Consider the following 12495-nt stretch of genomic DNA (forward strand, 5'->3'; position numbering starts at 1 on the left):
CCAGTTTATCATGTTAAAGATGTGAATGGTCTAAGTAAAAGTAAATGGACCCTACTATCACGTGGTGAACCAAAATGGGAAATCAAAAATAAAAATCTACAATGCAAGCAGCTAAAGTTCCCAAGTGCTCATGCTGCTGCTACACATCAAATGAGAAAGAAACTAGCAGCAAAATGGGCAAAATTGCAGAAGCTCAGTTACACCAGTAGAATGATTGCGTCACATGCAAATACAATTATATTTGGAAAAATAGAAGGTAGAAGGAAGAAGAGTACAACTGAGGAGAGACTTGCTCAATAAAGCTGAGACAATGACTGGGATGAAAACATTGGAATGTACAAAGAAGGCCCAAGAATGAGAGGTGGAAAAATAATTCAGGTACAAAGACAGAAATGCTACGAGAATGATTTGACTTGTTTTGATATTTTAGTTCTGATACTGAAAAACAAATTCTATGATAAAATGTTTAAATGGAAAATGCATGGCTTTCATTAAATGCTATTAGAGATTAACTTAGTGTACATTTGTTATGCATTTTAATAGCACTAATTCAAGATGTAAACTAGCAGCAAATCAACTGCGGTTCTCGAACTCTGTACCTATTTATCTATCATTTAGCAAGTGATTGGCGTTTCATTATCTTAAATTTGGCACTTCATGTTGAACCCTTAATAAAATAAACTATCGATAGCATTAAGTGACTGACAACCCCCGTGCGCTAACAGAACCCCATATTCATCACTTGATAAGCGATCGATGTATGAACTTCTCAGATTAGAATTTGTATGGATCAAATAGTACAGATAAAGTAACTGAAATGATTTAAAGGATCCTACTTGAGAAGATACTGCAGCAAACACTCTGTAGCATATTTGTGTGAACTGTCAATTGTTAACATGAAATTTGCTTGATGATCTCAGGTGCTTTTCTTTCGTAAACAGATGCTTAACTGTAATAATATTTGTATTAAAATCTTATAATGTTGGAAGTATTTACTGAGATTGGGAGTATCATTATTGTAAGAATACTATTGAATTAGAGAGTGCTGTTTGAGGAGAATAAATTGCGTAGATTATTTATTATGTATATGAATAGATGTGTTCCTATGAAAACAGGTAATGAAAGCAATGGCTGCATGGTGAATGATGATAAGGTAGCTTGGATTTGAATGACTGTATGCAAAAGGATTCCAAAGGTGAAAATTCTTTGTTGTTCTGAAAATAGAAAGGATGAGAACTTAGGAACCAATTGCTTCTCAAATATTTGTGTGTGTGTGCGTGTATGTATGTGTGTATATGTCTGTTTGTATTATATTATTTTCCTTAAACATAGTGATATGAACAAAGCATCAGCTAAGTTCAGCACAGTAAAAAAAAATTATAATGATAAAAGAATAAGAAATCATGTCATGACCTGCATCAGCTTACAGCTGTTTCTGCTATGAGATGCAATGCACTGATAGTTGAGTGCTTCTGAGTCACCCAATAGCTTCATCAGAGCTTTAAAAATGAACTCCAAATTTATTTGAGAAACCATGCACATTTTTATATATAGACAAAAAATCATTACTATTAGAAAAAGCTTCGTTGGTAATGCTTTTCTGTATATATACGTAAATGCTTTCCCAATTAAAATTGCACTTTATTTTTGAAACCCCAGTGACAGATCTATACACAAGCACTCAACTATGAGTGCACTGCATCTTATCGCTGAAATAAGTGTAAGCTAAAGAAGTTCATGCCATGATTTTTTATTCCCTTGTCATTTAATTTCTTATCTGTCTATCTATCTTTCTATCTATCTATCTCTCTGTCTATCTATCTATCTATCTCTCTCTCTCTCTATATATATATATATATATATATATATATATATCACGTATCATGTAAGGCTGGAGATAGGAGCAATGACCTCCCTTGCAAACACTGTACGGACACAGGCTGTGTGTTGATAGCCAGCTGGAAAAGATGTTTACCTGGAGCTTAAACAACAGTAAAATCGTCCTTTATAGGACAGTTACATTCTGTTGGCAAATAAAATTTACTATATATATATATATATATATATATATAGAGAGAGAGAGAGAGAGAGAGAGAGAGAGAGAGAGATGAATTAAGAAATGGAGTCAAACGCAGGTGTTATTCAAATCATTTATACTTCCAACATATGTTTCAAAAAAGCATTGAGATTATTCTGGGGGGAATCAAAATGATGGAAAACAGTGCAATCATCTCATCAGGGAAAAAAAGGAACAAAACACATCAATTAGCTATTTTAACTGAATGTAATTACCTCATATGTAAGTATATGATGTAAGAAGAATGCTAGCAAGTTATTTTTTAAAAAAACCATTAATAAATTTAATGTCAAAGGTAATTTATAGAAAGAGAAAGAGGAGAAAGAAAGAAATTGACAGAAAATTAAGAGTGGAAAAATATAGTGGGATAGATGAATGGGAATAAAGTTTAAAAGTATGGGAATAGATATATGTGGTGGAAATGAATTCAGTTAAAGGTCAAATTTTATAGATTGGTAGAAATTACTTATAGGAACTAAAGGTATGTTTCAGCCAATGTTTTCAACAATAAACATATTCTTTAAACGTGTTTACAAGAGTATTCTCCAAGAAAAGGATAAAAAATTGCTCTTCATTATAGAGCAGACAAAAAGATTTACCTTTGTCATATTGGGAAAGATCTAGATAGAATTTTCCATTCCAAACCGTATTGTTTATTATGTTCCTTTAGAGACCAAATTAATTTATTAAGCTCAGTATTGTTGCATTTATTGATATGTCTAAATGTAGATTAATGGTTAGATATTCTTTTTGACAATTAAGACGAAGAGCTACCTATATAAAAAAAGACATCAGAACCGGAAGTAATTTTACATTGTTAAACATAGTTTCTAGTCTTAGAATTACTACTAAGGAAACAAATTTGATTCAAATTTATATCAGAAATATTAATATTTTTGTTATTGTTGTTCAAAGAATAGTTAGCATTAATGATATCACTGTTATTATTTTCATTAAGTGGATTTGTATTTAATAACTTATGGTTATGTGAAAAAATGATTTGTGAAAGGTTTTTGGTGTTTCAAAAACCTATCCTAATTTGGTATGAATTGATTATGGAATGGTATCTGGAATTTTTCGGAAAATTCTTACCTATAGCTTCACAAACTGATAAGGGAGGTTGGATTTGATCTGCTTATCAAATGGAATAATCAACCAAATTGTTTTACTATAACCCACCTTGTTATTTGGGTAATTATCTTTAAAAGTTCTAGACTTATTTTTATTACATATAAAGGGAAATAAAGAACGGTTATCTCCCTTGTGCTGCAAAATTACATTTTTTGATTTATTGTTTTTATTCAAACTAAAATCTATATTGTTATTACCGTTATGATGTGTTTTCATCTCCTGATTAATATTGTCAATAGGGTTAATATACGTAGTTTTTTTTTCTTTATACCTGCTTTAAGTAAGGCAGAGTTATAAAATTCGGCTTTATCATTAAAGTTATCAACATCAGCAGATAATCTAGAAAGACTAAATCAAATATTTCTAAGTTTCTTGTAATAGTCTTTGGATGATTACTGAAAGAGCTAATATATTTTAAATTAGTCGAGGATTTATGGTATGGGAAATGTGAATCATTATATAAGTTAAGGGTAATATCCAAAAACTTGGCTTTAGTTATATCATCATCGAAAATAATGTTTAAGCCCATGTTTCGGAAAAATTTAACCAACCTATTTTTAACCCTTTGTATTTATTGGTTAGAAAATGTTTTGCCCAGTTGGCTCGCTGAGGGATGATGTTGCTACGTTCTCCTTAAGGGAAATTAAGTAAACACATAAGGTTAGAAAATTCATTTATTGAAATATATAAGAAGACTAAACAAGCAAAGCAGAAATCATATAGATTTGTCATTCACAAAGAAATTAAACCTTACATTTAATATATACATGCACGCATGCACATGCACAAGTGTGTGGGTGTATGTATAATACTTTTGGTAAGTATTTTAATGCATAGAAATGAATCATAGCATAGCAACAAAAGCTATAATGAGTCGTTTCTGAGCTTTTGAAAATACAGTATTATGAGAAATCTTTGCAGGATTGACCTTGTCTTTCATCTCTCTAATTCTGGCCTAAAGCCTGGTTCATACATCAAGGAGTAAAATGAATCAGATGAAGAGAAAGATCTAGGCTATAAACAATATAGAAAGAATATAGACCACAACTATGGGGAGTTTGAAAGAAAAGCACAGAATAGCCAAGGCTAACGAAACAGCATGGAGGATGCAAAGGCATCAAGTGATATAGATGGAAACAGGGACAATAATAGGTACAATGTCAGTAAAGCTTCTGAACTGAGATCCATTGTTTTGTTATTCTATCCTATGCCAAAACAGGTTTGATATTGTTATACCAACACAATAACATAATAAACAAGACACCTTTGTGTTGCAACATCAAAGAAATGATGTCAAGGACTGAACAAAGAGATGCGTATGATATCAGTCAAATCACATTTTGTTCAGTCGAGCATGAGAATATAAAATATATGTCAAAGTGATGATGCAGCTTGTATCTGAAATACATCAATATTTCACAGTGAGATGTACTGGACAGTGTGACATCCAATTTGATCAATACAAGTGTATTTTGAGGGCTTGTAACATAGATACAAGACCATACATTTGGTGGGATGAGGGGTTAACTTAATTGTATTGATCCCAGTACTTTGCTGATACTTATTCAATCGACTTTCTGAAAGAATGAAAGACAAAGTAAACTTCAGTGGAATTTGGAATCAAAATGTAAAAATATGTAAATATATACAATGTGGCATTTTTACAGTTGTTATAAAAGTGATTCGATGCTACCCTTAAATGGGATTTTGTCCACTGCTCTGCTAATTCTACTAGTTCACAAATTTTACATAGATAAATTTGCTGTCTATATTAGATTAGGTTTCATGTTTCATTAGTCAGGTCCATGGCCAAAGACGGTTATGAGGATGGTTACTGAGAGCCCTGGTATGTTCGGATGGCACAGACACACACACGCGCATATGCACATAAACAAATGATATATATATATATATATAATAGCCATTATTTTAACTAGTTATATCTAATTATCATCTGAAGAGACACATCTACACTGACGGGTGCCCCTAAACCACTTGTTAAGCATCCCATCCATGAGGGATCTATGCTTAATTGTAGTAATTAATAAAAATTCTCATATCTTCTATCTTCTGTTTCTCTTTAATCAGATGTATGTGTGCATGTGTTTCTTTGTAATTATGGATAACTGAAATGTGCATTAAGGTAAATCTATTTTTTTAGCCAACGCTAACGCAAAAAATGAATGCACAGCTCTACTTCTACATTTGATGTGTTGTATTCGATTTTATTGAATACTAGCTGACATACCCAGTAATTCCCAGAAAAGCAGGGCTTATCCCTTGGTTCCATTCTCATAATTGTTTCACTAATCCAATAACAACAATGCAATGTGTATAGCTCTTAAAACGGTTTATGTGCATTTACAGAGAACTGAACTGTCTTATGTAGAATCTTGATTTTAGTAAATCCCAATAAGTTATAAGTACCCAAATTGTGAAGTCATACATAATAACATGAAATTAGTTACCCAATAGTAAGAATTCAAATAAAGTAGCCCCCAAAAGGGCTTTAATATGTTCCCAGAGTATATAGAACTTAGGAGGAAATACCAATAAGTATGTATACCAAACTCATGAAGCATGTTCTGTAATAACAGGCTAATCAGATATGAGATAAAAACAATTCAAAGCAAATAACTCTGAAAAGGGCTTTTGTGCATTCCCAGAGAATATAACCCTTAGGGGTTCTAGTGTTGAAAAAGATTTACAATGAATGTAGAAACAGACTGACATTTAGTTTTACAGTTAACATACAAATAAATTTGCATGGAGATTTAAAAATGAAATAACATGTAGATTTTCAGTACATTTACAACACTTACAAATATTACAGGTAAATAATAAACACCTGATGGTTTGGTGAATCTTATTTAGTTTGCAGAGCTTCTTGATAAACAAAATTTCTGGTCTTTCCTTGTGGGGCATAAATAAATAAATGATTAGGATTGCCGACTCTTGAGCACCCCACATAAAGTTGGCCATGGGAGAAAACTGGTTCCACAAGGTTCAGACTTACCACATCCGAAGACTGCCCCTGGGCTTTGTTAATGCTCATTGCAAAGCTCAATTTCAATGGGAATTGCTGATGCTTGTACTGGAAAGGCATATCCAAGGGAATAAGTGGATTTCTAGGACTGAATACAGGCTCACCACTTGCTTTACCAGTGAAAATTGCTGTCTTCAAGACTGTTGTTATCTTCTGTATTATAAGTCATGTGCCATTGCAAAGCTTTGGTGGATCAAGGTTTCAAAACAGCATAACTGGTTCCCCGATCTTGAGGTACAAGTTGTGAGGTGGGAGGCCGGGTGGTGTTAGACTATTCAAGAATTCAACTGGATAAGTCACAGCTTCATTGACATTGAGTACAGTGTCAATGAAATTGTAGATGTGACACTCACTTGGCAACTGTTTGAGAAGTTTGATGTTAAAATGGAGTTAAAATGGCATGGGTTTTCAGCCAGTTGTTGTCTGTAAACTGATTACTAAGGTTAGAAAGCACCTTATTCATTAGTTCCTTTAAATCAGATACCATATATCCAAAAGGCAAGCTTACCTGGCCCCTCTTCATGCCAACCAAAGTGCCATCACCGACGTCCAACAGTTGCTTTGAAAAGGTTCTGTCTGCATCATCACCACTGAGCTACAGTCTCATGCTGGTTGTGAATCTTTGCTTTTACACACTGCTCCATAGGTAGGACAACTTTATACTGGCATTTACCTCATCAGCTCTTGTCCCCTTTGGAATCATGGGAAGAGTTTATCTAAAGCCTCCTGCATGCAAGACTGTGGCACTTCCCACGAGCTTGGTGTTGTATCTCAGATCCTGAAGGAACATGTCAAGAGCTTCAAAGGAAACCTTATGGCTCATTGTCTCCTCATCCCAGATGATGAACCTGCATTCACCCAGAAGTTTGCCTTTTATAGAACCTCGACTGATGTTGCAGTTTGCCTTCTCTTTCTTAGACAGGTTCAACAGGAGTTTGAAACAAGGATGAGCTGCACAGCCACCACTTGATGCCACTGCAATGGCAATGTGTTTCATTTGGCACAGTTTAGCCAGAAGAAGATTGATGACAAATCTCTTGTCAGTTCCACCTGAATCATCCAGAAAGAAAAGACCTCCTTTTTCACGTTCAATGCTCAAAATAATGGTCTTATAAACACCCAGTGGGTCTTCCATCTGTTTGTGTTTGCAGTCAGCTATTTCCACCGTCATTTCCTTGATGTCATCGCTGATTTCTCGCAGGTACTCAATTGTGAGATTGTTTGCTAGCTGTTCCAGTTGAGGCAAACCAAATGTGGCTCTGCCTTGACCTCCTATAGCTTGCACTCAGGTGTCCAGGTCAAGTAATGCCTCATTATAATGGCGTTATTGAATGTAGCAATTGCCACTGAGGTTTGCCTTTGAATCATTTGTAGGATGTCCTCTGCCATGCTGGGTTTGTGGGTCACCCAAAGCTTGAGAAGTTCACCCAAGCCACATGTCATCACCATGATAGAAAATAGCTAGCACAGTTGACTTGGTGTCCTGCTGACTGCTGCCTCCTCCAGTGTCTGGTCCCAGTGAGCATCATCCTCCAGTAGTTCATGTTTGGCTCAGGCTTCTCTGTTGTGTCTTCAAAGGTCTGACAGTGTGCAGCAGTAGATGCAGAAAGAAGCACTCCTGCTGATGAGGGTGCACAGTGTACACCTGCTCGATAGCCCCATTTCTGAAGACAGCATGTTCTTCCCAACCCATATGGCATAGTGGTTAAGAGTACGGGCTACTAACCCCAAGATTCTGAGTTCAACTCCAGGCAGTGGTCTGAATAATAATAATAATAACGTTGAAAAATACCTTAAGAATGAGAACCTAGGTTCGAAATTTCTCCAAGACACCTGATGAAGGCTGGAGAGTATATCAGCGGAAACGTTGTGTTAACAACAAACAAGATGAGGACAGATATCTGTCAAATGTAAATAATGTAAATAATGTACATAATTCCTCATCTCTTAAATATAGAACTTTATTGATAAACTTCCTTTTGATAAACTGTCATTTGAAGTTTCATGAAGGTGAAAGAAAAATTTAATAATAACTGATAGTACTAAAATTTGGCTATAAGATACTTTAACAAAAGTAGAAAAGGAGGAAAAAGAAGAAAAAAGGGTAACTATTGTGATGATGTCAGGATCAGAGAAAAATGCTAAATAAAATTTTAAACCTGCTATTTTCCCAGCTAAATGCTAGATTCAAAAATTTTCTGCTAAATGCTGAAAAAAAATGCTAGATCTAGCATAAAATATGCTAAATTGGCAATCGTGATGAAGAGAGGAAATGGAGGAAGGAGACTGATAAGCATGGAAGACTGTACGTAGCGAACTCAGGAGCTTATTTATATGCCTATCCCAAAGTAAGGAAACCTTGCTAGAGTTAGTTAAGGATGAGGGATTATTGAAAATAGAGAAAAAGGGAAAACCAAAACAAGAAGTACAAAAAGGACATGAAGAAGCAGTACACAACAAGGGACTACACAATCAATTCCATGTTGCCACAACTGAAGTTGCTGGAAAAAATAGATGGGACTGGCTGAAGAAAGGTAGCACTGAAAAAAGAGACTGAGAGCACCATACTGGCAGTGCAAGACCAGGGGACAACCTTAGGAATGAGCAATTATCTCCACTATGCTGCATCTTTAATAGTGGTCGAGATAATTGCCCATATCATGAGCAAATGTCCTAGATTTGATAAAAACCATAAGTTGTGGCAACATAATGATGTCACGAAAGTGCTACATTGGAAACTATGTAAAAAGTGGGGTCTATAGAAAGACAAGATGTGGTGTGAGCACAAACCGTAGAGAGTGGCGGAGTCAGGGACCTGCAAAATCCTGTGGGATTTCCCAATCCAAACAGATCCTTTTCTTTTCTAGGTGCAAGGCCTGAAATTTTGGGGGAGGGGGCCAGTCGATTAGATCGATCCCAATAAACAACTTGTACTTAATTTATCGACCCCGAAGGGATGAAAGGCAAAGTCGACCTCGGTGGAATTTGAACTCAGAACGTAAAGACAGACAAAATACCAGAACGTAAAGACAGACAAAATACCGCTAAGCATTTTGCCCAGCATGCTAACGTTTCTGCCAGCTCAATCAGATGCTAAAGCATATCAAGCCAGACCTAGTGGTGGTGGACAAGGTTTAACCACATGCAATATAATTGACATTGTGTCCCCTTTGACCCACAAGTAGTCAAGAAGGAAGGCAAAAAAATTAGACATATGCAATCCTCCAATGTACAAAGTGGGAAATAAAGAAGGTGAAGATAGTGCCACTTATTGTTGAGTCCTTGGGAACAATATCAGAAGGTGTGAAGAGGAAGATAAAGGGAATTGGAATAGAGTACCCATAAGGGCTGTTACAAAAGGTTTGCCCCCTTGACACGGCCAGAATAATCAGGAAAGTATTAGATAGTTGAAAAGAGCAGATAGCATGATACCATAAGCTGCAGGTAGCAAGCCCACTATGCAAGCAAGACTCCAGGAGTTCCAAGGCAATCTGTGTTTCAAAGGACAACAACAACAATAATAAGGACCACTTAATCTCTGAATGTAAAGTTTTAGCACCAGTAGAGTATAAACCAAGACACAACAGAGTTGGCCAACACCAACACTGGTTAATATGTCGCCATTATGAAATCATAACTGTTGACAAGTGGTATAAGCATCATCCAGTGACTGTAACTGAGGCAGAATAGGAAACAATTTTCTGGGACTTTCCAGTCCATGCAGACCGAACCATCAAAACTAATAAACAGGATATTGTTGTAAAAGATCAAAACAATAAAGTTTGTTTATTGATTAGGAGTGGCTGTGTGGTAAGTAGCTTGCTTACAAACCACATGGTTCCGGGTTCAGTCCCACTACATGGCACCTTGGGAAAGTGCCTTCATCTATAGCCGTAGGCCAACCAAAGCCTTGTGAGTGGATTTGGTAGACGGAAACTGAAAGAAGCCCGTCGTATATATGTGTGTGTATATTTATATGTATGTATGTATGTGTGTGTGTATATGTTTGTGTGTCTGTGTTTGTCCCCCCAACATTGCTTGACAACTGATGCTGGTGTGTTTATGTCTCTGTAACCTAGCAGTTTGGCAAAAGAGACCGATAGAATAAGTACTAGGCTTACAAAGAATAAGTCTTGGGGTCGATTTGCTCGACTAGAGGCAGTGCTCCAGCATGGCCACAGTCAAATGACTGAAACAAGTAAAAGAGTAACATGAATTTTCCATTGTGATCATAATCTTTTGTGTGGGGACTGGATGCCAAATGCACTTTTGCTGAAAGACAAGAAGCCGAAGCCAAGAAGCCAAATGGACATAAAACCAAACGGATAAGACACTGAATGGAAACAATAATAAAAAAGAAAAATATTCCTACCAACATAGTTTAATGACCAATTCAACAAATTGGCAATTAAGATTTAATGAGATTAAATTTTAATTTTCATGTCTTTTCGGTATCTTGTCCATTTGGCTTTATATCCGATCGACATTGTGTCTGTTCAGCTTCTTGGCTTCGGCTTGTTGTCCTTTGGTAAAAGTGCATTTGGCTTCCTGTCTTTTGGCAAAAGAATTTGACAAGCTCATAAAATATAAAGATTTGATCATTGAAATCGAAAAAAAATGTAGCATCTCAAGGAACCAAAAATTGAGAATGATCCCTGGTTTACCATCCCTGCAAGAAGTGCCAAAGATTGCTTTAACTGGTATGTCACATGTATTGTGGAGAGCATTGTCACTGTGATAAAGATTACCTTCCATTTAAATAATGTTTTTCTACATGACTTTATTTAAGGTTTGTAAATGAACAATCTGATGTTTTTATATTAATGGCTTATCAAGTTAGCAGTGAGTTTCTTCTTCGTCCTAGGTGTCGAGAAGATGCCCAGCAAGACATGGGAACAAAATTGAAATAATAATAATAATGGTTTCAAATTTTCCCACAAGGTAAAATAAGTACCACTTGAACACTGGGGTCGATTGCTGCCCTTGTGGAAAAATTTGAAACCATTATTAACTAGAAAAGCACTCAGAGAGCGCAGGCCTCCGCCAAGCAGCTCATTTCTGCCCATATACACACATGCTGAAAATTGCCCAATTTCCCAAACCAACACCGGCAAAAACATACTTATCTCGACCATCGTCATCATCAACACTGTCTCAAAACAGTAACGCCACCATAGATTACATGGAATCGATGTGTTTTCAAGGGAGACAATCAAAGAATGTAACATTGTAATGCTTCATATAAAGTAAATATAACAAAGGAAAAATCCTTCAAGAATCACTACCAAAATTTCATCATCTGTTCCTTGTGTCATTACCAACTTTTCCTGCAAGTTTCATCAAATACCATTCACAACTTTTTGAGTTATTTTGCACACAGACGGACAAACCAATGGCAATGAAAACATAACCTCCTTCCTTGGCAGAGGTAAATATGGGATGGTCATGACTGGAATGCCTACGATCATGTGTCTGTTCAACTACGGCTTCTTTGAAGATAAACACCTTACTCTACCACTGCCACCATCAACACTACAACAACACCACTATTGTCCTTATAAACTACTTTCATTTTAACCAATATCTCTGGTAACTACTTCACAGGATAAATGACCTGCAGGAGACAATTCAAACAGCCCGGCAGAACCAAGAACAGGAAGTACAACAAAGGATTTCTTCAGAACAAAACGTTTTCCGCAGGTAAATATTGTATATTTTATTTCAAATTTACCTGCTACATTGTTATTCTTTCTTTTTATATGTTTTATTATTGTTGTTGTTGTTGCTATTATCATCATCATCATCATCATCATCATCATCTTTATGGTGAAGTCCATAAAGATTCTAAAATTCTCATCTTCTATCACATTCTCTGGTTCATATTCATATCAATTTTCTGTTATTTTGAAGCCATACACTCATCCAGTGCCCAAGCATTGCTGACCTGTAGGTTTGTGTCGAACACCTGCTGTTGCATGTGAGACTGATCCAGCTGTTAACTGAATCCATTGTGAAGATTGCTCTGCTGCCATCCTTTAACCAGGAAGAGCAGGCTGTCTTTATATGCAAGGTGACCATGGCAAAAGCAGTTGTATGGTGGATGACTCTAAAGGGGCTGAGGACAAACACTTTTCTCTTTGGTCAAGCTTGATCAACTTCTGGTTTCACTTAAAGATGAAAATAAGGATAGAAAGGGAAGTGTTATCTTCTAGCCAGTTTGCTGAAAGGTGGATGAGAGAGG

General features: G+C 36.0%; 1 protein-coding gene across 5 annotated transcripts in view; it reads left to right on the top strand.

Annotated features, from left to right (window-relative positions):
* The window catches only part of LOC115213340 (coiled-coil domain-containing protein 154-like), a 182276-nt gene that overhangs the window by 113258 nt on the left and 56523 nt on the right, over positions 1 to 12495 (top strand). For all 5 annotated transcript variants that reach the window (XM_036504289.1, XM_036504290.1, XM_036504291.1 and 2 more), the window contains exon 5: positions 11859 to 11954. In XM_036504289.1, the coding sequence (XP_036360182.1) occupies positions 11859 to 11954 (96 nt within the window). The remainder of the gene's footprint in view (positions 1 to 11858; positions 11955 to 12495) is intronic.

Source organism: Octopus sinensis, linkage group LG6 (assembly GCF_006345805.1).
Source record: "Octopus sinensis linkage group LG6, ASM634580v1, whole genome shotgun sequence".
Taxonomy (NCBI): Eukaryota; Metazoa; Mollusca; class Cephalopoda; order Octopoda; family Octopodidae; genus Octopus; species Octopus sinensis.